Below are 26,723 nucleotides of genomic sequence, written 5' to 3' on the forward strand. Positions count from 1 at the left end.
AAAAAATTATTATTAAAAGGCTGAGATAGAAAAGCAAGGGTGACCGGTATATGTAAAAAATCTGCATTAACTGAGGTGAAATTTTAGATTCCAATGTTAATTTTCACTATTATGGATTAAAAAACGTATTTTTCCATAATGTAGGAGTCAAAGTACCCAGACTGATCCAAAAAATCCTCACATTAGTCTGTTTGCTTCTTAAATTGATGTAACTTTCTTGAACAACCTCCTGCTGGAGCCTGCAGGCACACTGTGTCCCGCATTATTATTTAATCTGCAGGTCCCACCTCGCAGACGCGCCTCATGTCAGGTTCTATTTTTAAAGTCCCTCAACACCTACACAAGTGTTTTTGAATTCCCTGCCGATAAAGAGCGCAGTGAGGTGGAAGAAGGGCCGCGCTCTTCTGAGAATAAAAAGATGTCAACAAACTGAGTGCGCAAATATAGACTGGAGCGGTGTAAGCATTTCCACCACGCTAAGTGCACCAAAGGGGCAATTAAAAAAAAAAGTTTAATCAAACTGCTAAAATCAACAGAGCTCAGATATTTTTGATAGCTGGGTGTTTAATAAATAGTTATACATTTGATCCTGGAGGTGACAGGATACGTACACTAGGCTCAAAAGCAGTCCCCTGATAACCTACGAGGCTGAATAAACAGACTTCGTGTCACTTCAAGTAAACCAAACATCTCTGGGGTTTAGAGTCCGACTGAAAAAGAGAAAACACACCGTGAGCAGCAGGTGTTTAGCTGGAAATGCCTTGTTGATGCCACACGTCAACTGTATGATACCATCATGTCCATATGGACCAAAGTCCCTCGAGGAATACTTCCCACACCTCGGTGAATCTACCCACAAAACATGAAAAGGCGGTCCAACACGGCACCAGCGTGATTTGAGGGGAAGCATGACAAAAAGCTCACAGGAGTAAACTCATGGAGATTTAATATTTTGCATCAATAAACAGGAGAATTGGATACAATCAATGGTTATGATGAGAAGGAAATAAAAAATACATTTGTTTTGATTGCTCTCTATCAGGCAATACTGAGCAGAACTGAAATGAATGGCGAGGCCTCCACAAACACAAAACATGGGAAAAAATACAAAGAAATTTCTTAGAATCCTTCACGTTGATTATTTTCAAAAGGCATTTTTGTCTGATTCAATTCAACAAGCGTTTCGCTGGTTTTGCATACAGCACCAACTATATGCTCGTCTCTGCAGATCCCTTCACCAGATACATGAATATATGGCTTAAAGGGTCTCACTGAACACAATGGCCAAATATTTAGGAGACACAATAATCAAATCACAAAGATTAAAAAGAAAAAAAGAAGGGGGTCAACAGGGGGGCTGTTGTGAGCTTGCTACCGCATTTTCAGGCAAAGATAAATATATTTTTATTTCTTCATCTCATCCAACTACCATTGCATTCAGATCCAACCGATGCAGCTGCAAATAAGAGAAAGAACAATGGTTCAACAAAGCTGGGGGTGTACAGCAGGATCAATATGTGGTTCTGAAACTTGGAAAACAGAAGATTCAACCAGCAGAACAACGTCTGGACTGTAGCAGCACTATGAAAGTGCACCAGTGTTTTTAAAGGCCGTCTCACGTTTTCGCTCTTCGCACTCCGACAACGTGCAAGCGAATAACGAGGCGCCCCACTCTGATCTGAAGGGAAAACGAGAACAAAACCAGACTTTACAGACTCAGTTCGAGCTTTACGTCCTCTTCATGGACCTGCTGTCCAGAAAGACAAAAGTATGTAAACAATCATTTGTTCATAAATGCCTTCAAAACCTTCTCAGAAGACTGTTTTGGTCTCTGTCCAGACAAAAGTCCCTTCAGCCTTTTCTCTAAACCTTTTTTTTGGCATAATGGACAGAATTTGTCCTCCCACAGGCAAACTTTGTTTTTTCTATCAGTATTGCATATTTGAAATCAGCCACAACTCCCGAAATCAGCGTTTAGATGCTATGGCTTTCTGCAGGGCTTCGTTTCTGGATAATACTCGAGACACAGAACAGCGAGAGTGATCCAAATGGGTGGCAAAGGTAACTCTGAAATGGGAACGAAACATTAAAAGGCTAAATGGAATGACTCCTAAGGATGTAAAGGTTCAGATTCAGATCCTCAAATATGTTTTTACACTATTGCCGCAAAGAAAAATAAACAATAAGAGCATTAGAAATAAAAAAGAATATATATTTATATATCCATCATATGTATATCTATATATAAACAGTTCTAACTAGTTGCAGGCAAGCAGAGATTTTCCTCTCCCGCCCCTTTAAGATTCATCCGTTCCACCGTTATAAGGCTGTCAGACTCTGGGTGGGGGCACCAGCTTTCTTTCCTCAGTCACCAGATTCCCTGAGATGTAGAGCGCCGTTTTATTTCTCGTGCTATTACTTGAGCCAAACACCATTGACCACAGACCCCCACCCCCCCCTGCAAAAAACTATAGATGTAGGGAAGGAGTGTTGCTCTGGCTCATCCTGTGGAGCTGCTGAAGGGTGTGGACGAGCGGGAGGCACGTGACCTCTCCACTCTGTGCTGCTGAGTCTCATGTTGGCAGGTGGCGGGTATCGGTGGATGAGAGACTGACCAAATAAGGAGAGGAGCTTTACTAATATTCATGTTACATCTTTGATGCTTTTCATTCATTTCCATATTGTTTTACAGTCAAATGCAAAGCAGTGTAGAGATTCAATCATCAGTCATTCCAAGGCTTGAATAACAAGTGGTTTCTGCAAAAGAGTTCTTATGAAGACTCTGTTGTGTGTGCATTCTTGATGCATCCGAGTGCGGCGCGCTCTTCTCAGTGCCTCTGGGAGGCTAATCTCTTTAATAGCGGCTCGTCGTAGACCCAGCACTCGCCGTCCTCGTGGAATAGCTACAGAAACACAGAGCAATGAGAATTATTATACTCGATATCTGAAGAATTTCTGAAAGTAAAATTACAATGTTGTCACTGATCTCTCTGAGATGTGTGGAATTTAAAGTTTGCGGTACGGAGAAGGCTTCGCTTCCATTGCCACGACAGTTATGGCTGCGATATGTCAAATACACCGTGTGTTTACTTTCCTTAGTGTCCATGACGACGACACAAGCGCAGAGAGAGACGCGTGTTAGCCTCTGATGGCTATTTGGTTCTGGGAAAGTGCAGGACTCATGCACGGTGCTCATGCACGGTGCTCATGCACGGTGCTCATGCACGGTGCTCATGCACGGTGCTCATGCACGGTGCTCATGCACGGTGCTCATGCACAGGATTTTGCAAATGATGCAAGAAAACTGTTTCCACTAAACTAGTAACAACCTCGTTTCACCACTGCAGACAAAAAGCAGACTGCTGAATATAACCAGGCTACAAAACAGGGACACTAGCAGATAGTGACGCCTGACCCAAACACATCCGCTAACTAGCTGCACTCCACAAGTCAGGAGGATCAAACGGTGAATAGAAATTCCTGATGCCTGGTCAAAAAGCTTGACCTAACATCCGGTTGTTGTTACTTTTCCTTAAAACTTCCACGGAAAACATTACCCGGGTGTGTTTTGTGCAATGAGCTGGTTCTTCTATAATGCTTTTCTACTCTACATACAACATGCCTCATTCACCCAGTCGCACCCGTCATACAAGCACTTGATTCCATGCTTAACACTCGCACTCCAATGGCTGCATCAGAGAGAAACCTGGGGTTAGCATCTTGCCCGAGGATGTTTGGCATGAAATCAAACCACCAACCTTCCGATAAGTAGATGACCTGCTCCACCTCCTGAGCTACAGCCACCCCCACCTCACTGGATATATTGCTGTGTCGCTACTGCTGCACTATAACGCCTTGTGGCGATAGATTCCACGTTAAGTGGGCGGTGTGTCATGGATGACAGCAGCTCATTGGAAAAGAAGGATAGAAAGCGTCCTTCGTGTTGTTTGCACTAATAAATGCTGCTGCTGCCTGAAAGCTGCACTCACCGATAAAATGTTGCTCAGCAATTTTTCCTTTTATTGTCATAAATATGATTGTTGTACATTTCCTTGAAATGAAGCTACTTTCAGCTGCTCCCTGGTACCTGCAGCGGGTAGCTCTGCACGTTTTAGTCTGGTTGCTCTTTCTGATGCAACCTACAAGTGATTTGTGTCTCAAGCTGGAATCAAACCAGCAACCTTTCACATGCATTTGTGTAAAACACTACACTTTGGAGCCACACTGCAAATATCCTGACAGAATTTTAAAGCTATATTGCCCATAATACTCAGATCTCATGGTACGCTAAGGAAATCCTCACCCTGGTCTCCCACTGCTGCTCCTTCTCCTTCCTCTCTCTGGCTTCAGCTCTCTGTTTCTCCTCCAACCGGTGCTTGGCTTCTGTCGCTGCATCGATGTCTTTTATCTTCAGGTTCAGAGTCACATCCTTCCACAGTCTAAAAGGGGTAAAAGTTTGAAAGTCAAACATTTAGAGTTAAAGGATCCCGTGAGACGGCTGAGGTCCGACACTGATCCTCTCCTCACCTTCGAGACTCGTACTCGAGCTGGTCTTCCAGCTTCCTCACTCTCTTCTTAACGATGCCCATCTTCTTAGTGTCTATGAACACCGTGTTCTCCTAGAAACATGAAAACACGTTCACACACGTATTAATTCATTTAAGGTGGTGATTTCCTACATTTTGTAACGTAAATAAAACAAAGGACTCACTCCAGTCGCCCATTTAGCATACATGACTCCGTTCCACTCTCCCTCAATGGAGCAGAAAGACTTCTTGTCGTTTGGTGAACTGCAGGGACGAAACCAAACCCAGATGTCATCTTGTGTATTAAAGACTCTCAGCAATCCTCAAATAATGTGATATAACCACATGGCTCTTACAAGATCTCTGCAGTGATTCTGTGCTTCTTTCCACCATAGAAGGGTTTGGTGTGGAACACGATGTTAGCGCTGTAGCCCGACTTGGAGCAGGAGATGTTGCACTCTCCACCAAGCTCCACCCACGGCACAGTGAGGATCGACCTGGACAGACAGGCGTAGGTCAGCGAAACAAAGTAACGACCGACTGAGCGATGACAGGCGAGCACAGGGACGCGTTAACGGCACCTACCTGCCATATCCGTTAGGAAAGGTGAGAATGTAATGCTCATCGTGCTCCAAACATGACACGCAGCCTGGAGAGAGGCCAGAGGTCACTTAACACAAAGATTCACTGAATCACACTCATCAGAGAATATAAGGCAGAGCTTAGTGTACCTTGGCCGATGTTGTGGACGCCTATGGACATGCCCAGAAACTTAGATTTAGTCCAGATGTGAGCGTTGAACTGGATCTTCCTACTTAAGCACTCGGCGTAGAACGCAGAAACTACAGGGGAAAAATGCAGGAAATAATTAGTGGTGCAAAAACAGCAACACATCAGCGATCGTGCAGAAAATAAAACCCAAACATTTTTACTTTTCTAAAGCCTCCGCCACACCCTTCTGGATCTACATGTAATGAGCAATTCTGCGTTTACACTTACTGGGCGGGTGGTGAGAGACCTGCTCTGCCACAAAAGACACGCTGTTGGATGAAGCCCAGGGAACCGGGCCTTCTGATACCGTCTCCTGAAACGTGCCAGAACGAAGCACATTGAGAGCAGGATTGTGATTCTTGGTTAGAACTGCAGATCGACGATTCAGGAACTTGTAAAAGTAATAATTGAAATTATTACTGGATCAAAAATCTACTTGACCGCAGTGACAAACGGCCTCACCGTAGGTGGCGAAGGCTCCTCTGTCTCGCTGGGAAGATCCCAGTGGCAGTAGAAGACTTCTCCTAGGATTGGGTTGTACGGTTTCTTGGCCACTGAGCCTTTCCTTCCGGCATGGAAAGCCGACAGGTACCACCTCACCACCTGCACCATCCGCTCCCTGGGCTCTGGCTGCTCAGCGATACTAACGAGTAAAAGAAACAAGTACTGAATGACGGCCTGCCCTCATGCCAGAGTGTGCATGATGATAAACAGCTGAAATGGTACGTACCTTACAAATAAGTCGGGGTGTGCAAAGAAATCTGCATACATTTCTAACAAAGACCTTCTTTCTAGGATGAAGGTAGGCAGGACCACCTGGGAAATACAGTGAAGTGTTGTTAAAAAAGAAAACCTTACGCCGACAGCGCTGGAGAGCGAAACGCCGCGGCGGAACAATTAGGGCGGCTAAGACGCTAAGAGGTCCTGACCTTTGTGAGGTCCATGCCCAGTCGAACTTGAGACAGCAAATGCATGATGACGCTCTTGTGCTCTTCCACAGACTCCCTTTCACCGTCGTCGTCACGGTCATCGTGGCAGTCAAACTGGTCTGAGGACAAGAGCAGAGCCACATATTTCACCATCATGTAGTAAAATATGAGTTAAATAACGCCTCATGCTTAGAGTTTACTCAGTGAGGGACAATCAGCTGCGATGTGATCAGGTGTCTCGTGAGCATTTCCCTTTTTACCCGTGTCTGTGGTGCCATTGGACATCGAAGAGTTGAGGGACTCTGTAGTGTTGGGTCGTTTCAGAGCCGTTTCTTCGTTAGTAAGGGGCGAGGCAGCTGGAGGCCCTGAGGGACTGGGTGCAGGAGGAGGAGCAAGGAAGCAGGAAGCAATAGAGATAAAGGGGATAAAGAATAAATATAAAACAAGAGGCAAACTTCTCAGATTGCAAATGCTCGTGCTGCTGGATTTTTATTCAATCCAAGCAGAATATTTCTTGCTGCTGTACTCACTCTATGCAGTGTTTGGGGGAAGTGTTGCTCTGGTAAAACTCATCGGCGTCATAGAATTCGTCCTCACTGGAGGAGTAGGAGAAGTCTGGCACCGAGTGTGAGGGGAGGGGGATGTGAGCCGGGGAGGCGACGCCGCTGCTGGGGCCTGACGGGCCACTCCCTAAAAAACACACATAAAAAAAAATGTAATCGAACAGTGTGCCTCACGCCATCAGCCCACTCATACATACATCTGTCATCCGCCTGTCTGTTTGGTAGGAGGAGCCAAAAGGCCTCTGTTGATGCAGAAGCTCGCCGGCGCCTGCCCTACTCGGCACCATTAAGCCGCCTTAACACAGTGATGACTTTCTCTGCAGAGCGTATTGACAGTCCTCTCAAGCATGCAGCCGGTCTCCTTATTGCACAGCGCAGCATTTTAATACTGCAGCCTCAGCAGAGACGGCAAACAGGCTGCAACCTCTGCTTTCTGCTCATTTTAACTTGCGTTCAGTGGCACGCTTTCACGCATTTAACAAAACACACGAGCTTCAAAATGCTCCTAAAAATAGCATTTTTGTTAACGACCTGTAACCTGTAAAACTGCAGTAAAACAAATTAGCACTGCCACGATTACGTCGATGACAAATTTAATAGACGGGTCGAGTGTAAGATCCTAAAGATGCAGGAGTAAGTAGCAGGATTTAAGAGTCTTCTCTTTACCGGCTTCAGTTAATTCAAAATGCAGCTGCGCGTCTTTTAACAGGTACGAGAATCTATGAACGATTCACTCCAATTTTAGCCAAACTACATTGGCTCCCTGTTAAATATCGCATAGATTTTAAAAGTCTTTTGTTCACTTTTAAAATTCTGAATAATTTAGCGCCCAGCTATCTTTCTGAGCACTTGCATCGTCCAATCACAGGCTCGTAGCACAACCTGGGTCTCGAATGAAGTCGAGAGGTGACCGGGCCTTTGCATCCGTGGCACCTCTGGAATAACCTCCCTGTTCATGTTCGTACTGCCGAGTCGATCCAGTCTTTTAAATCACGTCTTAAAACTCATCTTTTTACTTTGGCCTTTGATTCTAACTAGTTGGCTGTTCTAGCTTGCTGTGTTGTTACCTATTGTTTGTTGTCCTGTTTTATTGTTTGTTTTAATTGTCTTATGATTCTAGAACATAAATGACTGGTATCTGAGGAATCGATATTTCAGTATCGATCCGCACATCACTAGTGTCCAAATTCAGGGGCCGCATCCTTTGGACGCCGCATTAGGAGGCCGATCACGTTACAGTGACGTGACAAAGGCTTCGCAAATTCGAAGACTCCTCCAAATAAGGCTGACAAATATGTCCTCCTTTTCCCCAGATTTGAAGGATGGGTCGGGCGTGTCCTTCGTGTCCCAACGTATTCCAGAATTCATAGCTCAGCCAATTCCAGTTTCCAACAATGGCAGCAGCTCCTAAGTTTTAATATCACTCTTATTCCTCTTTCTGGGTCACAAAATAAACTTTTAACATATTTTCAGGTAAGAATGTAGCTGTGTAAACTTCTAATATCTGCTCTGTTTATCAAGACATCACATATTTGTGTAAAAGTGCTCCGTCGTCTGTTACCCACCAGCTCGATAGCTAACCCGGGTTCACTAGAGCCGGCGAAAAACACCAGACTCCCAGAACATAATTTTTAGATCCCCGCGGTCTTTCGCTACTCAGGTTAAACATGATATACGAGTCACTTAGATAACTTAAAATGTTATTGTTTGGCTTTTTTCAGTATTTTATTTGTTCCTGAGTAAATCGGTTTGGCTGAGATTAAAGTTATAGTTTTTACACAGCTGAATAAGCAGACAGCTGATTATCAGAAGTGTGAGATGCTCCAGAATTTACTCCGGTGTCCTGTTATATTTTAGATAGCAAGGAGTTTATTAAACTTCACCGAGACAATCTGCAAATTTCATTAAAAATTTAATAAACATCTTGTCTTTATTTTCAGTTAGCACAGACCTTACACACTTAAAGCTGTAAGCTAATGATAGTTATATAAGAGCAGATGCAACAAGCTGTACGTTTTACGTCCAGTGGATGATGATCTGATTAGTCGACTATCAACAAAATCGTTTGTGGCAGCTCTGCTACAAATAGACAAAGACGGCACTAAATGTCATTTAAAGTAATTGTTTGAAGGTCAAGAATGAAATGAAAAAAAAAAAGGATATTTTTTGGCCACTGGGGGGCAGTGGCACCAAATTATGTAAACACATTTCACCCAAATCACCTTAAATCTACTATTACATGTCCATGCTACTGTACTGTTTGCTATGTGATTGTAGTCCATTGTTTGGTGGCTCCTAAACAACAACATAACAAGCGATCTAAATAAAACCCATCAGGGTGCCAAGTTTGGCTGCTTAACTCCTGATCGTGTACGAAGAGTCCGAGTATGAAAGCTTGAACTTTTCATCAACAGATCGTCAGTATCATCCCTGGTTTCCCTGTGGTTACCATGTCCTCAGGGAAACACATTCTTCTGTCCACTGTTTACCATTAAAAAAGGTTGTGTGCAGTTTACAGATCACACAGCTACAACAACAACAAAATAACTAAACAGACTCTAACCTGCTGATTGGGCTGCTCGGCAGTATGAGGAACCCGTTTCAATAACATATAGCCATTTCAGCATTTCACAAAAATTAGTCCAGTTCACGACACTGAATTGAATTCACCTGTGCTGTTGGGAGTCGGGGTCTGCAGACTGCCCATCACTGTGACGACGGGACCAACAGGTAACGTGGAGGGTCGTTGGTCTGATTTGCACACCTGAGACGCGTCTTCATCAAACGGAGAGAAAGCAGAGTTAGCGCCGAAGCCTCGAAACGAAGCCAGACCCCATTAAAAGCAGCATCTCATGCCACGTGGCAGGACGCTGCAGACAGAAGCTTCATCTGTGAGCGGGGATTACACCGTCTATTATAAGAGACCAAAATTAGAACGGCCTACTTCGCACTGCTGATTTTATAGCCTTTTTTTTTTAGTCTAGTCATAGTCATCTGACTGAAATAGCCAAAGATTTAGTCAGAGTTCAGTCAAGACATGTGAGGATTCTTGTTGAGTGGATAAACCATATTAGCCCACAAAACAGGAATCTGCTTCAACACAGATCCTTAATTTAAAAGGAGAAGAAGAAGAGAGGGAATAATGCTGCTAAACCCTGTGTGAAGGTGTACCTTCAAATACTGAGAGAATATTAAGAATATTTATCAATACTGGTGATGGTACTGTCACACTAGAACATGTTTCCAGTTGCAGCTGAAACATAATTTCAAATGTCATCCAAGGACAGAACATCGACAGATTTGACACATTTCTCTAACGGTTCTGCGATTCCAATCCCAACCACAGGGGGAGCTGCTGTCACCTTTAAGTATATAACACCAACAACCTCTCAGCATGTCTCAACACAGTAAGTGACAGCTGTTACTTTTAAATGTCTGCCACATGCTGAGGGGGCAGATGTACCTGGGGGTAGTGTTGTCTGTGTTGGCATTGTGTTCACCGCTGGAGTGTCCAGAGGGGGCTGGTAGATCCCATCCACTGGGTTGATGGTGCTCTGGAGGAAAAAAAACAAACAAACACAACGATGCCCTTTACAACAAAAAACGACATCAGAGCTTTGCTGCAACAATCACACACACAGACCCACTGCCTGCTTACTGGTTTAGAAAAAACTAAATCGAAAGCAGTTTGGCTTTTAGTTCAGAAACAGTCCTACTCTGCAAGGATCCACCTGCTCCTTTATCCTGTCAAACCCAGAAGGGGAACAATATGACCTGATCACAACTCGGCGCACCTATGTGAAGAGCGAACTAAACAATGCATCATCCAGCCGGCGCAGATCAATTTCCTCGCACTCGATTTCCTGGAAAGAGCGGCGTTGCCAAGCTTAATTAATGCAATCAATATGAAACCAACAACACAGCTTGACATGCAAACGCTAGGAGTAGCTCTACACAACTGCTAACGTTGACTCTTGACATCTGAGCAGCCTGTTTCTTCTTTAAAAAGGCCTGGGGGGGTCGGGGGGGTTAATAAACACTACAGTAGGTAATCATTTGTAGAGGCCTGCCTTGATTCGTGGCAAACGCTGCATGCATACAAACAGCAGCCTGTCGACACGATGTGGTCGCAGCCCCAACGACCCATCTGACAGGAACACCAGCAACCACACGAGATACACCAAAAATATCTCGCCCCTCGTTCCCCAACAGCTCACCGCCAGGAAACAACATTTAGTGACATTATAACGCAAACCTGACCTGCAGTTTCTGACTTCTACACCTTTTCTCTATTTTGAGATAATCTGAGCTCAACAGGAACGCAGCGACTTCGTGTTACGGCTGTGAGATTAGGCCGAGGTGTGACGCGAGGTTTTTACTGAACTGAGTTACAGGAATTACACTGACCTTGTTTTTCTCCGTTTATAGGTCAAGATAACTGACAATAAACCTTTATCTAAACGCAAAACAAAAAAGATACAGTCAGAGGTCAAGGATTTGCCCTCCTATCTCCAAACTTCCTGCGTCTGTTCTGTTCTTTCTCCTTCTAATGGTTCCAGCGTCCACATGCCTTCATAAAAGTAACTCGATGGCTTCTAATTAGATCCAATTATGTATACGGACCAGCCTATGGCTATGCAAGCACGACATGAGAGGAAAAAAAGCATGTGAAGAGCAAGGTCATCAAAAAAAGCTAAAAAGGGTTTTAAACTCTAATGATCAATAACCTCTCTACCCCTCCAAGTGAATGCAATATTAATGCAATGAGCAGCTCTCGCAGCAGTGCAACCCCTCAGCCACCCACAGCACATAAATTATTTTGACATAACTACTGAACATGCTTCTCGTGAGCTTGGTTTAAATGATTCTTGCACTTTGCAGCAATTCCCCAGGCAGTGCAGTTTGACAGGGTCAAACGTGCTGCTGACGCCTGGAGCATCTTAAACAAAGGCCTACGGTGCATGCATCACTGCTGTGCAGGCAGTGACAGACATTCAGCAGAGGTACGATTAGTGGAAAGCCTATGGCATACAAAGGTGGCACGTGCAGGTATGTGCATAGGCAGAGCTTTCGCTGTGCTATTTATACTACATAATACTATACTTAATGATAAGAGATTAAGCCAGCTGTAAGATCAATGCAGTCCTGTGAGCTAGCCGGCTTACGCGGAGGTCTTGCTTAAAGTGGGAGGTTGTGTTGTATTAAACGATCTACAAACACTTCTCGATCCTTTGCTTTTTCCAAAGATGGAAGTAGTGATATCCACCTTCAGTTTATTTATTTTGCAGGTCAATAATTAGTAGTCATTAGTATACATGAGACACATAATCTGGTATTAGGTCATAACAACTGTGTCATGTTTTATCGCCTTTTTAGGTCTGGTAATTTTTAGAGCCGTTTTATTTTGAAAAACAGTTAACAGGAACTCTTACTGCTGAAAGCTTTAGTGGTTCAAAACGTGCGTAAATCCTGTCGTGGCCTTCAACACGAATATCTGCAGAAGCCCAGGAGTGCTTTCTGCACGGCTTTCCAGCTATTAGTGCTCAGTGGTTCAATAAGCAGGCAGTGTGACAATGACCGATCAATGGTGACTTCGATTCCTCTAATTAGTAAGTGAAGTGATGGGCAACACTTGTATACGCAGGCATGCGATCACACGTGTCCCATGTGCACTTACACTAGTGCATCTCAGAACACCGAGTATTGTGTAAAGGTTTATTTTTCATAATTTTATTTAAAGAGATAAACTTTCATATATTCTGTAAAGTGAGATATTTCCGGCCTTTATCAGCTACAAACAGCCAGTATGTCAAATTATTAGAAGGCTTCCTCAGATCAAACAGAAAGGATCTCCATGTGCCGACTTCTACACTACACTGAACATCATCTGTATTTTTGGGTTTTTCTCCTATTCCTCTTGAACAATGGCAGACGCACTCTTGTCCACAGTGTGGATAAAACACAGTGGATCAACCATCACCAGCAGACGACACAGCACCCTAAAATCACCCTAAAAATGTGACCGCAGCAAAGAAACAAAAAGGGAAAAGGAAAATAAACTGACTTTGCTCATTAATAAAACTCACTGTCTGGGCAATGAGCTGAATTTAATTAGTTAATCCTTATATTGCGATATCTCTGGGATTAACTGTGCAGCGGCAGAAAGGGGAATTTTCCTGGTCCACTTAAGATTAAAGCAGCTGTATGCGGTCCATCAGATATATGGCTTGAGATTAGAGACGCTCTTACCTAAAGAGTGGACACCGTCCGCTTTTCCTGACAATCCACTCACGGCTCAGGTAATTGCTACTGCTTGTGCAACTGTTCCTACCACACTTTCCATTAACATGCTTCAAAACAGCTTTGCTGTGGCATAAACTCGATCTTCATCTGGACAGCTGTCGAGTCAGCGTTCTTCCCAACGACTGTGGTTACTAAACTAAGAGTGAAGAGTAATTTACTCACACTGAAAATGAAATACTTCAATAATTTGAGGAACTGAATAACAGTTATAGGCCATCGTCAACAAAATACTAACATTTACATGAATGTTTACCTTTTTGAATAAAATGATAAACTTTTCACAATACTTGACATTTTTGAGATGTACTAATATACACTCAATGTGCATTTTGTGTAGCACCATTTGCACATATACATTTCATGTCTTCATGAAGGAAAAAATAGTTACAAAATAAATAAATATTAGATTTTAGAGGAAGATATTGATTTAATTAAGAAGAAGGCAGCAGGAGACATGAAGGAAAGCTTAGACCCAAATTAGACTGCATGCACTAAACAGATCTGTACATCTGCTGGTCTAACAGGAGAGAGTCTATTAAGCGAGAAAAGAAAGTTAGCAGTTTGTTTGATTTCGACTTTTGTCATGGACAGAAAGGGTCAAACTTACTATAGGTCCGTTTGCGTGTTGCTGTTCGTTACTTTGGTCCTTAAAATTTTAAGAAGACAGTGTTAGACTCATTGTATGTGAAGGTTCAAGAGTCATTTCATAAAAGCATCGCGAGCATCTGCCGCGGTGCGGTGCAAACGAGGCCCGGGCCTCTCGCGTTAAGCTCCAAAACTTTCCCCAAGTTGCCACATACAGCGATCCTTTCATCACACGGTCAAATCCAGACTTGCCACTTCTTTCAGTAGTGAAAACGACAGGATTGCACTACCGTGTGAGATAATCCACGTGTGTGTTTTTTGCTTTCCTTATCAAACAGCTAACAAAGCAGAAACGATTGCTCCACTTCCTTTCAGAAGGCTGAACAGAACATGTGATGAAACGAACACTGGGCAACACCCTCACCAACCACCGACCCAGAGAGCAAGTAAGCAGGGAACTACCCCAGGGATGCGAGGTAACACAGTGCACACTCATGTGGTTTCACAAGAACAATGGTTATGAAGAAATGGCAAACTGCAGAGAGCGGACTCGTGCTGTGCTTACCTTGGCAATCTGCAGCAGTACAATACAGTGCTTGATGGACTCTACCATACTCTGAAAGGGAAAAATCACAGAGCAATTAATTAGGAAGGAAGTGACTTCTAAACCCAACAGGAAGGAAAATGTGTTCATTCTCTGACTTACACAAGTAGTCTCCTTCAAATGTTCAATTTTCTGTCGAAAGAACAGAAAGAAGTAAAAATGAGGTTAAAGAGCAGAAATACTGATGCGAGTAATGACGCCTGACTGGCTTCAGCCGAGGCTTGAAACTCCAGCTGTGAAAGGTTTGATGCAGTCGGCACAAGCAACCAGGTAAAGTGACCAAAAGCTGGTGTTAACCTCAAAGAGGAAGTGGACATGTAACCCCAGAGGCTAGTGAGACGCCCTGAAGGTTAAACGTTTACACCTCTAATCTTCGAACATTAGAAGATCTGCTCGGAGAACTGACCGGGCCTGAGAGGCGCTACAGAGAAAGGAAGATTGTAGTTTGAACAATAGTCCCCTTTTTTTACATCATGTACTTCTTAAATTGTCCATTAGTCAGTTAAGTGACTGAGAAAATGAAGCACAAACTAAAAAACTGAACTACTGAATCGATCAGCCTCGCAGTCGCCAGCAGCTCGGTCCAAGCTGAGGGCAACCTATGGTGTGAGTAGAGGTGGTGGCAAGTTTTGGTTAAGCTAAAAGCAACACTGGAGAACAGACGGGTCCTTTGTCAGGACTACTCATCTTCTTCATGCATCTTTCCCCCATTAAGACGACGTCTGATGACGCCCCCTGTACCATTAAGGAGTTCTGACACCTCAGCATTCATAAAGAAAGATGTGGTTTGATGACGATTAGAGTTTCTGGGATTTTCTAATGCACATCCAGTCATTTTGGACTCTAAGCAGGCCTGAAATAAAGCTGAAACCACTCAGTTAAGGAAAGCGCTTCAAGAGTTACTCCTTGAAGGATTAATTTTTATTCTTCATGGCTGATAAACAAATATCGAGGGGACTGAACTTTAGCTTTTGAAATAAGAGGATCACTTCTGAAATCACTGCTGCTTTAGGCCAGTTTGGAACAGAAATATCTGCGATACACCGACAGCTATCAGTTTCCATTCGCCCCCTGCTCCTTTGTTAGCAGCGGCTCTAATGATGCTGGACCGGAGAGGCGAGACGCGAGGACAGAGCTGCGCTGCTGATACTCACTCTGCGTGATTCATCCTCTTTGCAGTCCTTGATCTTCTCATCAAACAGCTGTGTGGACAAGAGATGAAAGAAAGGTTAAAAAACAGAAACATGGAATAAGAGCTATTCCACTGTCAGATGACTGTACAGATGACACAGTGGAAAACTACTGAGAGCTTATAAGGAAGGACATGTTACGTGGTTTCCTTAAGATGCTGGAGACAGTGTCTACTTTCTTTAAATACAGTTATCTGGTTTGTCACCACAAATCTTACTCACAAGAACTTCTGCTTAACCGAAAAGTAGACAAGGAAATGCTCGCTGACACAGATTCAATCTATAAATATAGGATGAGAAGCCACTGAAATCTACAACATCTATATCTACCTCACGGTGTGGATTTCCGTCGTGTCCTACCTTTAACTGATCAATCAGAATCTGTAGGTAGGCGTCAGCTTCAGCTAGCTTCTTGTCAAAGTCTTGAACACTAGGAACAAATCCCGTCTCAGCCTCCTAAAGACAAGGGAAGAAACACAGCTGAGCATCAGTGCAGTCCTCGACGCAGGTGTTGCAAAAGGTATTTGCATATTCAAAGTAAAGCACAAAACCACAGTCCATAAATCCAGGGCCGTGTATTCACATATTTATCTGTTCATTTACCAAAAAACAAACACATAAAAGGGGGGAAAGCCTCTCATATCCATCGCCTCCTGGTCAGGTAGGCTTTATAAACTGTTACACAAAACGGTGGAGAGAAACATCAACAGTTCAGGAGAATTTTCCAGCAAAGTACCGTAGTGAGGGAGACATGAGTACTATTGTTTAAAGGCTCGTCTACATGAAAGGCCAGCAGGTCTGCCTGCTTGCCTGATGGAGGCCAACTCGTTTCAGGCCCTGAAACAAAGCTGAAATCAGGACTCATGACCGGAGAGCATTCGGTTACGGGCTGAGGTGCACTCAAATTCATTGTTTGTTAATTAGCTTCCTTTAACGGCCCCCAGACTTCTCACTCACACACACACACACACACACACACACACACACACACACACACTTTGTTACATAATAGCCATTAAAAGGTAATTACTAGACTATTGGCAGAACAGACGTGACCAGGCATCTGTCTGCCTGTCTGTGCGCACCCACCAAAGCACCCAGAACAATCCAGTAAGCTGTGACACAAAACCAAAAGACAGGAAAACGGGGGGAAAAAATAATTCCCCCTCATTTAATCACCGAGGCTGTCAACAGCAAGGACACCGAGTGCCCGCGAACACACAACACCCGCCCTACGTCAAGCCAGCGGACTCAGGAGATGACTAACGGTGTGTGTCAACGCACTTTACCACTTTACAGCAGTTACGTGGAAAAACGCACAACACCTGAAAAGCCGCTCTGTCAAAACGAAACAACTGCTGTCAGAAGTCAAACTCTTATCAAACCGTGGTGGGTGTCACTGCTGCTTTGGAGCTGCCATGTTGCAGAGTCCAGCTGCGTCGCGAGTTTGAGGCGCGTTTTCTTGCAAACGAATGAGCTCCGATAGGAAAGTGAAGAAAAGCCATCAACACAAAGCCGGTGAAGTTTAAGCTTCGGGAAAACATATACACTCAGCAGCCATGAAGCTATGAGGGCAAACTTCCTCAAAAGGATCAAAGGTGCTTGTTCAGCTTAAAGGGGAAAATGTAGCTGTCTGCATGAAGGCCTGAGCGAAAAAAAGAGAAAACAAAGAAGAAAAAAAAGGCTGTAGCTGTGCGTCTCTGGGGGGTTTCACCCTGACTGGCACAAATCCTGAAGAAACTTGCCGGATAACTCGCTACACTGGAAACACGTAAGTGGAGTATTATTCCAGTAAGGCATCGCATCAGGACACCAGCGACACGCAGCGAAACAAGTCGGAGCGAAAATCTCTACGCGAAACTAATTTCACAGTAAAGTGTTACAAGACAGATTAGAGATGAACCACCTGAGCCTCGACGTTTACTCTGCACTGCGTGAAAAGTCAAAGAACAGAAGTGAACAAGACTCTACTTTCCTCCATGTGTATTTAAAGCTGACTCTACCTGCAGAACAGCCCGGTGCTCTGTTACCACCGAGCAAACGATGCGTCCTGTTTTGACAACACACGTGACACAGGGGAAGTGTTTTTCTTTCTTCTTTTAACGTTTGGGAGCAGAAAGTCAGAGGCAGGTGGTTGGTTTATAAACAGCCACTGTAGTGCTCACTTCTGCCCTGTTCTGGAAATACTCCCAGACTTCCACTCCCACGCGTTTGCAGCGCGCAGACTGTCCATCCCTGTGACACAGCAGCAGGGAGGTTTGAGCGTGGCCTCCTGTGTTAAATTAAGACAAAAAAAGAAAAACAACAACCCACCCCGCCCCCCACACCCACAGAGCAGACTTTACAAACAACACTGCCCTCGCACACTCCCCCTCCCTCCCCTGTCTATTTGTCTTTCCACTCAGCGTGACCCACTTTAAAAATGCTGCTGTCCCAGTGGCGCTGCAGCCGCGTAGCTTCTCCCCTCGCTTTGGTGCAGCGGGGCTTTTGCCCGTCTGTGTGCTGTTACTTACTGGGTGCTGTGCTCCAATAGACATGCTGCAATAAGCCAGTGCATCTCTCAGTCCATTTAGCAGAGTGCAAGGTCGCTTTCTCTGCCTCCGTATCTCTGTTTTCCCCACAGCTACAAACCGCCAGCTCAGCTGAAGTCACATTCTTTCCTCCTCCTCCTCCTCCTCCTTCAGCACCACAGACAAACAAAACAATTTGCTCCCTTTGCTCCCCACTGCGGTGTGCCAACGTAAACCCTAGCAGCCTTCAGACTGTTAGCGGGGCTTCAGCAGCAGCTATCAGCTAAGCGTTGGGTCTGAGCCGACTTAATCCAGGACCCTCCCCTGACAGGAAAGCCACACTTCCTCTCGCACAGGCGGACGAGAAAACACACAAACCAACAGCAAGCGCTGAGAGGCACGAGCTTTAACAGCCACGGGGATTGGCTGAGACAGCCGAGGCAGATGTTTGGCCGATTGAGCAACCGGGTCTTGGATTGGGTAGCTGGGTCACATGATGCTTCGACAGCAGCGCTGCATAGATGTGCGCATGCAAGTGTGTCCGCACGCAGGCACACGCGTAGCACATCAAACGGATTTGCCACCAAAGGGAGAGAGGGAGGGCGAGCAGAACAAGAAAGGTGGGAGGGAGAGCAAAGCTTGGTTATGAGGATGAAGAGAGGCGATGAGGAGGAAGAAGCGTATCTGGATGAGGATGGGAGGGAAGGTTTGTTTTGAGGGAGGAGAGCAGGGAAAGAGGTTGAGCAGAGAAACAACTGCAGGGCAGGAGGAGCAATTTCTACACTCATAAAAACAGATAAACGCCGGTGGGACAAAAATGGCAGCAAGCAGGTCAGCAGCTGAGCAGACTTTCCATTAAACTTAAAAGCCTGCTCCTAAAACCTGTCCAGACTGGCCACGTATTTCCAAACATCCTCAGCCTACGATGACGCAAATGTCAGCATTTTCCCTTTAATACAGACGTGAATTATCTTTCAGCTCTGCTCTCTTGAGGAAAAAACAGATACGAGCAATACTCGTAAAGCTTAAAGTGCTGATAACCTGCAAAGCCCATTCAAATCCATCACGAGTGTTCGGGTGTAGTTTATGCAAATACAGACTGCAGTGAAAGCTCTGATATTATTTTCATGGCAGGGTTTTCAAACTCGTTTACCTCTTCATCTAAACCAGGATCATCGTCAGGTATCACAAAGAGCGGCACGCTCGAGTTCGGAAATACGAACTGTGCGACGGGAATTTGTAGAAATGGCAGGCAAACACCAGAGGATCCACAGAGCAAACAACTCCTCTGTTAACTGCAGTGGATTAGACAGAAAGACACACATCCAAAGAAGCGCTTGGTTTCATACCCGGAGTTGGAGGGTGTGCCGGAGGATAGTTCCCTCTAAGGCGTGGATCCACTTCTCCCGCTCGTCTGCATCTCGGGCTGAGGACAGAAACACAGAGACACACCCAGTGAGCCACGTTTTCCATCTGACACCATTGAAAGAAAAGGAGTAATGAGAGCACTAAGATGACATGAGTACTGGTGACGCAGTGAGGGACACTGAATATTCACCTAGAAAGTTTCAGTGAAAACATGTTTACAGGTTTATTTCTCTCATGTCATTCGGTGACGGCAACCAAGAGATATTCTGGTAACTGTTCCCCGTGCTGTACATGAGAGCTGTACCGATCCTTAACCAAACTCATGCCGCCCAAAATGTCAAACTTTCCCTTCTAATCAGAGTATTCATCAGAGCTTGTAGGTCTGTGTCTAAATTGCATTAACATAAATGTCAATAAAGCCTCTTTGAATCTGAATGAATCTTTATGCATGTTTGAGCCTTCCACTGAATATAATGGAACTAAATGGGACCTGGTCTTTGTGCTCACAGTACCAAAAAAACAAACAACAACAAAACTCTGTCTCTCTGGAAATCATGACCCGGTTTGCCCAAACCTACTAACCTCGTGGTGCGCGGTTTCATAGAGGAACTACACCCACTAAATGTTTTACAGTTTAGAAGGAAGTGTGCAACTACACGAAACTGCTCAACAACAAAAGGTGCACAGTTTCTTTCTCCTTTGTGTGAGTCAGTCAGAGTTTTTAAAAGGTGTTTTATTGGCGTTTGAGGCCTATAAAGTGAATTCAGTTCAATTTTATTTATACAGCGCCAAATCACAACGACAGATGCTGAGCGAGCGCTTTAGTGACAGTGGGAAGGAAAAACTCCCTTTTAACAGGAAGAAATCTCCGACAGAACCAGGCTCAGGGAGGGGCGGCCTCCTGCCACGCCACCTTCATTATGCCCAATGAGGCAGGAGTCTGACAGACAGACATTAAAACTGAAGCTTTTTAAATACGCTCCACTATATTTAACTCATACAAATATAAAATCTTTGTCTGCATGACAGTAATGGCTGAATCAATACCATAAAAGTGACCAACTTTTATGGCAATTGTAAAAATGAGGACTTACAGCTCCTTTCCTGTGCTGCCATCTTTGTGTGAAGCAGAGCAGAGTGAGGCTGCACCCTCAGAGCAAAGACAGCGACATTAACCAATGACCCAGAACAGGCTCTGGCACATGCAGTACACACTGCAAAAGGCTCCTGGATGCTTTTTCCTGCCACTGGCATACGTAATATTGCATTTTCCTGCCAAGACATGGAATGAAGTGAAGTGGATGGGTGCTAAAGCTGTACAGCACTGTGCCAAGTCTGAGCCAATCTGTTTACTTTTTGCTAAGAAAATGGGAAACAGGTTCAGAAATCTATTGAAACGTGTAAACATATATGGAACTACAGTATATAAGGCAAAAAACCCACAGAGTTTATACAATAGGAATATTTCTGCAGGACGTTCAAGCTTTTGGGTGATGGCTGCCTTTTGTGGATTTCTGTCAATATGACCCCACGCACCTCTGAGGAGACCAGTCTATGGCTGACAGTGTTTTTCTATCCAGGTGAGCTTTTACTGCACTGGGCGAGTGTTTGGGATCATTGTCATGCTGAAAAATAGAGCTGCAGCCAAACAGATGCTTTCCAGGTGTTACTGCATCCAAATCTGACAGTTCCATTAATTTTGGCAGCCCTCAATAGCTCTACCATTACAGATCGCTACAGACACAAATTTGGATTCACGACTCCAGAAGACCCGTCGCCAACGATCTTTAGTCCAGTTTCTGTGCCATCTTCAGATCGTCTTCTTGACACCCACAGAGAGACTTCAGCAAACAGTAGATGGGTCAGATGCACGTTTGTCTGTTTCTAAAGGACAGGACTTTCTGTTCGTCTGCTGCAGACACGTTTTTAGTCCTGCACTTCATTGCACACCATGCTGAGATATGCCAAGTTTCCACACAAACCTCTTTGAGAATCCCCTTGTTGGTGGAAAAATGCCTGTCAAAATGTCTCATCTTTAGCATTATTTCTAGACCCGTGTAGACTTGTGTATTATATGCAGACAAAACACTGACCTGTGAATCATTTGAACCATTTAACAAAACAAAAAGAAAACACCCGTGTTAACTGGCTTAAAACACAAAACCAGAAATTTGCTGGAAAAGGTCAGGTGCAAAGACCGGACAGAAAAAGCAGCTAATGTTCCAGGTGAGGACAGTAATCAATACAGTCTCCAATCAATCTCCAAAAGCTGTTAACAAAGAACTAAATATGTCCTTGAATTAGCTCCTAAACTCCATCCTGTGTAAGAGTCATCTTTCATTGAGCTGGAAACAAGACAGAGCAGCAGATGAGCAGGCTAAGGAGCGCTACAACAGGAAAGCTTTTAAAGACATTAAACGGCAGCCGAGGCTCGGGCCAATCCACTCAGACAGCACCTCGCTGCCCTCTCGCTTTCCGACTCTGCAGGGGAACAGATCTGCTGCAGCTAATGTTGTTCAGCTCTACTCACGACAGCCAGGCCATCCAAGAAAAGCTAATACAGGAACTGTGTCACAAGTCCAATCTTTGTCCTAGTTACTGATTCACATCTGGAGCTGTGATTTGCTTGGCCAAGGAGGTGCGAGCACATTATTCATCCACCTGACAGGAACCTATTTTGTTAATACTCCACCAACAATCACGTTTTGTAGAATTTAAACACGTGACACAGAAAAGGGAGCACGCAACAGCCCGCCTCGTTAAACAATCTTTAACCTGCAAGCTCCCCAGTACAATATCTGCGTTATTCCCATTTGTGTCCAGGTGAGAAAAGAGCAGGTAATCATGCAGTGAATTTACAACGAGCGAGCAAGCGACCGCCATGTGTCGCTTCTCCTGCACGCTCTGCTCAGGAGCAGCTGACGCAAGCAGCCTCCTGCTGTGAGACGCGTGTGAGGGGAGGACATTCAGACAATGACTCGACCTCCTTCTCAACAATTTCCAGAAATTTTGGGAAAAAGAAAAGAAAAAGACAAAACTGAATATGCAAATGTTTTCAGTGAATGTTAGCAGCATCTATAGTATGTGTTTGAATTCATATCCTTAAATAAAATAAAGATAATAATTAAGGAAATTTGGGGATTCCAGTCGTGCAGTTTTGCAGTATCGTCAAATTTAACCGAACAAAAAGGACAAAAGTCTGAAAGTTAAATGCTTTGTCCACAAACCTGCCATTAAACCCGCTCTTAAAGTTTTACGATGCCGTTTCCACCCTGTATAAACCAAACAGTCTGACAGCTCAGCTGCTACTGTCACAACACAGCAAAGTGTGCAGACCAAACCCGTTACTGAAAGCTGGGCAATGGCAGCGAGGCCCAGCAGGGCTATCAGAGGCACGAACGGGAGGGACCGCACCTCACACCAGCGAGCTTCAGGTCAGCCACTCGCACGCGCTGCAAATATTAGAGGAAAACCCACAAACTTTCCCACACAGAACAGAAATCACTGCAAAATCTAACGGCTAAAAATAAGATCCCCAAATGCTGCTGCCAAATAAAGACGAGTTTCCACACATGTAGCAGCGGTGCACAGTTCCACACACAGCGGAGATCACCTCACATCCAGCAAAAGGAACCGATACTAGAAAAACATATTTACAAAGGAGGGTATGTGTTGGTAGAACTTTCCACAGGATGCAGCTCGTCTCACGAACGCTAAAGTACCTGCTGCGGATCGACCGATGTGTACAGGAGAGACTAAGTGAAAAGTTGGGAAAACAGATGAATTAAATAATATGATTAATTTGATGTCACACATTATTTTTCCCTCCTGTTATCCTTCAAAATGCAGGAAAATCTTTGCAAGCTTCTTTACAGTATCCTGCTGATTGCACAACATCATTATCTCACTGTAACTGAGTTTTTCAATGAATCCCTCCCCAGATGCACCGAGCAGCTGCTGAATGGTTGTGTATTTGACTCTCCGGGGATGTGGCCAACTTTAAGTGAAGTCAGAACTCACAGCGTGGTTTCCACACTACTTTTAAGCTCGATTCTTGTGGTTTTAACCGTTTTTCCTTATCTAACAATCAGGAAAATGAAAGAACTGGATGTGCAAGGATTTCGTGCCGAACCCAAAACAACAACGCTTACGTTGTCCCTTAAGGAGACCAGGATACTATCCACATGAACAACTATACAAAAAAAAGCAATTCTGTGACTTGATGAGTCCGCGGACCGGAAAACCGCTCCAGCTGAGTATATAAACAAGGTTACGGTCACCTAAACTGTAAACAATGCCATTCACAGACAAGTGGACACACGACAGATGGTGCATGTGCAGTTACAACCAACACAGACAAATATCATGTCCAGTTTTGTACTTTTAACCCAAGGATTTCATGTTAAACCGTCAGTGACGTCTGCTTATGACGCTCAGCACTTCTTCGTTATGCTGCTGCTCCTTTTTCCCCGTGTTAATTATTCAGCCCACTTCTTTCTCCTCCTGCTATCCTCAGACATGCTATGAGACGTCTGGTCACATGTCTGAGCAAGAAGGCTGATGTTAGACTACAAGCTGCCAATACTCTGACCCCGTAGCTCCCCCGGCGTGGTGCAGAAATCTTCTGAATGGTTACTTAATCGAAGGTGGATTGGTGGGAAAGTACTCTGTACTTTGCTCATTTAATGAAGATTAGAAGAAGATGAGCGTTGGCGACTTTTCAACATGACACAAACACCGGTTTCATTCCTGAAATAACAGAGAGGTCGAAATGAAGATAAAGCTGTGAACAAAACGTATAACAACAGGACAGAGCTGAGAGTGCAGGTGATGCTGAGGTGAGGGAGGGCCCAGGAGAGACAGAACAAGACGGAGAACAGATAGGAGACAGATAGCTTTAGCAGATAACAGAAGGCCAGCAAAGAGCAAAGAGGGGAAATGAGGAAAAGGGCTCTCAGGCAGCTATGATGCACCGCCGGGGGAGAGAGGCTGATGAATAATGGATGTTTCTCTAAATAGAAGGAGCGCAGAGCCGCACTCCAGGCTAGCACAGTGGACTGTGAGCTCAGAACTATAATTTAACCTGTAATATGGACTGTGCAGTAGCAGCATGCAGCTTAGAAATGAGCAGTTTTGACTGCAGGGATAAAAGGAAAAGCATCGCTCTGAATATAAGTTCTAATCTCAGTTTCTCGCTCGTTTCTTTACACCGGCGCACCATCCATGACCAGGAAACGCACACACTGGCCCATTGAGATGACACTGCATAACACTCTTACTCCAGGATCGTTTTACAGCAACACAGAAACTAGTCCTGCCCGACATCCTCTTGATATCTCAGCTAACAGCTGATGCAGAATCTCATGTTCGGTGCCAATTTTTTGCTCGTCCTGCCAGCGGAGACACATGAGACACTTCAGTCCTCCGCTGGGTATTTGGAAAGCAGATGTGTCTTGTGTCAACTTTTCATTGTTTTCACTCAAACAAAAAGACGACCGTGGGAGGATTCGCTGCTTTCAAATCGACGGGTTTAACTCGAACGGCAGAAACCTTCGGTGTCTCACTGTCGCTGAAACCGCAGAAATTTCCCTCTTTGACTGATGATTGATTTGCTCTCATTAGAATATAATTTGCATCTCCTGCTCACACACTCAGTTAACTCAGATAAAAATAAATGCAATGGAAATAAAAATAAATGCATCTTGACTGACAAACATCAGCTGCAGAAAAGCACCAGATTAAATAAAGACAATGATATTTGAGCCATTATTCACTGATGAATACATCCGCATGCCAGTTACTGTCCCGAGGGAGACAAAACGACGTCTCCACAGCGAACCAGCAACACCAGTAACATAAACATCTCTTTCTAAAATAACACAGCGAGTTTGTGCAAACATCTGAGGACTGTGCATACGAACGTCACCTCATCGCGGACAGTGACTAAACAGTCGTAGTCTGAACTGTCCTTGAACCTCGACTGCAAACCCTTTCTACCATGCACCACGGAGCGCACTGCTCCACCCTGACCGTACATCCCAGAAGACAAACAGACGACGCCTCCTTGCGATCCTTTCGCCCCGGGCTGGCATGCATGCTGACGTCGTGGTTTTCTCCTTACCCTTGCGTTTGTAGAACCACAGCATACAGCTTCGGAACACAGACATAGGAGAGGGCATGGAGGAGGTGAGAAGGGCGGGGGGCCCATGGACTGTGGCTGGTGACCCTCAAGGAAGGAGGTGAAAGGGGATGCTGGTAGTGAAGTGTGCAGGGATTTGGTGGTGGCGAAACAGACACAAATGGACAAATGGAAGGGCGGAAATGAACCAAAGTTAGAGGAGGTTAGTTAAAGACCTGGCGGAGCGACCGGGTAAAAAAAGGTGTCTGCGGTGTACTGAACAGGATGGGTCCCTGTCAAAAGGAGGAAGGGGCTGACAGGACGCGAGGGAGGGGGGCGATGCTGTAGGTGGGAGCCAATCCCGTCCCTACGGAGCGACCGGCTGTTAGAAAGCGAGCGACGGCAGCAGCGGTGCAGCGAAAGGCGAACAGCAGGAGCAGCAGCAAGAAGAGACCTGAGCTCAGCAGTATCCCCTTATTATTCCCAGTGGCTCAACTACAGAGACACATAAGCAGCAATCTTCCTCTTCAGCTGCAGTGGAGACGGCTGAAGGGAAAAAGAAGTCTTAATTGCTTCTTCTGCTCCAAAGGAATCTGTTTAGCTCGCAGTGGAACAAATCTTGTTTACCGAAATATGTCAGTCCAACTTCAGAGCTCGAAGAGGAAGAGAGAAACAGCTCAGACGCTTGCAGCATGCTTTGAGATTGTGTAGATGCCAGTGTGTGCGTGTCTGCTGGCAGTAGAGCAAACCAATCCAAGACGTTAAAAGGCAGGAAGGGGAGAGAGAGGGACTGAGAGAGCAAATGGACAGCATGGCTGAATGCAAAGCATTCACAGAGGACTACATAGAGGAGAAGAGGGGGGCTGTAAGAGAGCAGAATTAACCGGGGGGACGCCTCACCTTGGAAATGGAAAGTCTTCTGGTCCACAGTGATGGTGAATGTGCTGTCGTCCTCGTCATCGATGCCGATCACAGCTCCCTGGGCAAACAGAAAGAGAGGAGGGGAGAGAGAGAACGGGAAAAGCAGGCAGTCAGACAGGGACACGTCATACTCCACTTTCCATTTCGATCTCCGTGCCCTCAACATGTCCCCAACTGGCTCTCATTTATTAATCAACCCTAGTCATTCTCAGCAGCTCACCCTCTTCTCTTCAAAAGCTCAATTTCCTGTTGCCTCGTCATCTTTTTCCTCAAAAACTAAAATAAATCACCGTCTCTCTCTCTCTCTCTCACAGACACACAAAAATGAGTGCAGT

At 44.9% G+C, this 26,723-nt stretch overlaps 1 protein-coding gene across 5 annotated transcripts in view; it reads right to left on the reverse strand.

The window, feature by feature from the left end:
* Nucleotides 1-2,619: 2,619 nt before the first annotated feature.
* The window catches only part of osbpl9 (oxysterol binding protein-like 9), a 31,505-nt gene continuing 7,401 nt past the window's right edge, over nt 2,620-26,723 (reverse strand). The window contains exons 3-24 of one of the 5 annotated variants that reach the window (XM_005747522.2): nt 26,368-26,446; nt 19,331-19,407; nt 15,832-15,927; nt 15,436-15,483; nt 14,384-14,413; nt 14,243-14,293; nt 13,700-13,738; nt 10,253-10,343; nt 9,460-9,564; nt 6,757-6,916; nt 6,487-6,599; nt 6,227-6,345; nt 6,028-6,113; nt 5,760-5,940; nt 5,526-5,610; nt 5,258-5,368; nt 5,112-5,175; nt 4,883-5,023; nt 4,712-4,790; nt 4,528-4,619; nt 4,304-4,439; nt 2,620-2,903 (exon numbers count right to left, since the gene is read on the reverse strand). In XM_005747522.2, the coding sequence (XP_005747579.1) occupies nt 2,829-2,903; nt 4,304-4,439; nt 4,528-4,619; nt 4,712-4,790; nt 4,883-5,023; nt 5,112-5,175; nt 5,258-5,368; nt 5,526-5,610; nt 5,760-5,940; nt 6,028-6,113; nt 6,227-6,345; nt 6,487-6,599; nt 6,757-6,916; nt 9,460-9,564; nt 10,253-10,343; nt 13,700-13,738; nt 14,243-14,293; nt 14,384-14,413; nt 15,436-15,483; nt 15,832-15,927; nt 19,331-19,407; nt 26,368-26,446 (2,058 nt within the window). In that variant the 3' untranslated portion in view covers nt 2,620-2,828. Of the gene's footprint in view, nt 2,904-4,303; nt 4,440-4,527; nt 4,620-4,711; nt 4,791-4,882; nt 5,024-5,111; nt 5,176-5,257; nt 5,369-5,525; nt 5,611-5,759; nt 5,941-6,027; nt 6,114-6,226; nt 6,346-6,486; nt 6,600-6,756; nt 6,917-9,459; nt 9,565-10,252; nt 10,344-13,699; nt 13,739-14,242; nt 14,294-14,383; nt 14,414-15,435; nt 15,484-15,831; nt 15,928-17,474; nt 17,525-17,886; nt 17,912-17,984; nt 18,522-19,330; nt 19,408-26,367; nt 26,447-26,723 lie in introns of those variants that run through there. The other 4 variants (XM_005747523.2, XM_005747525.2, XM_013914464.1 and 1 more) reach the window with 4 other exon arrangements.

The sequence above is a fragment of the Pundamilia nyererei genome, unplaced genomic scaffold (genome assembly GCF_000239375.1).
Source record: "Pundamilia nyererei isolate P.nyererei 1_Seehausen unplaced genomic scaffold, PunNye1.0 scaffold00199, whole genome shotgun sequence".
Classification (NCBI taxonomy): Eukaryota; Metazoa; Chordata; class Actinopteri; order Cichliformes; family Cichlidae; genus Pundamilia; species Pundamilia nyererei.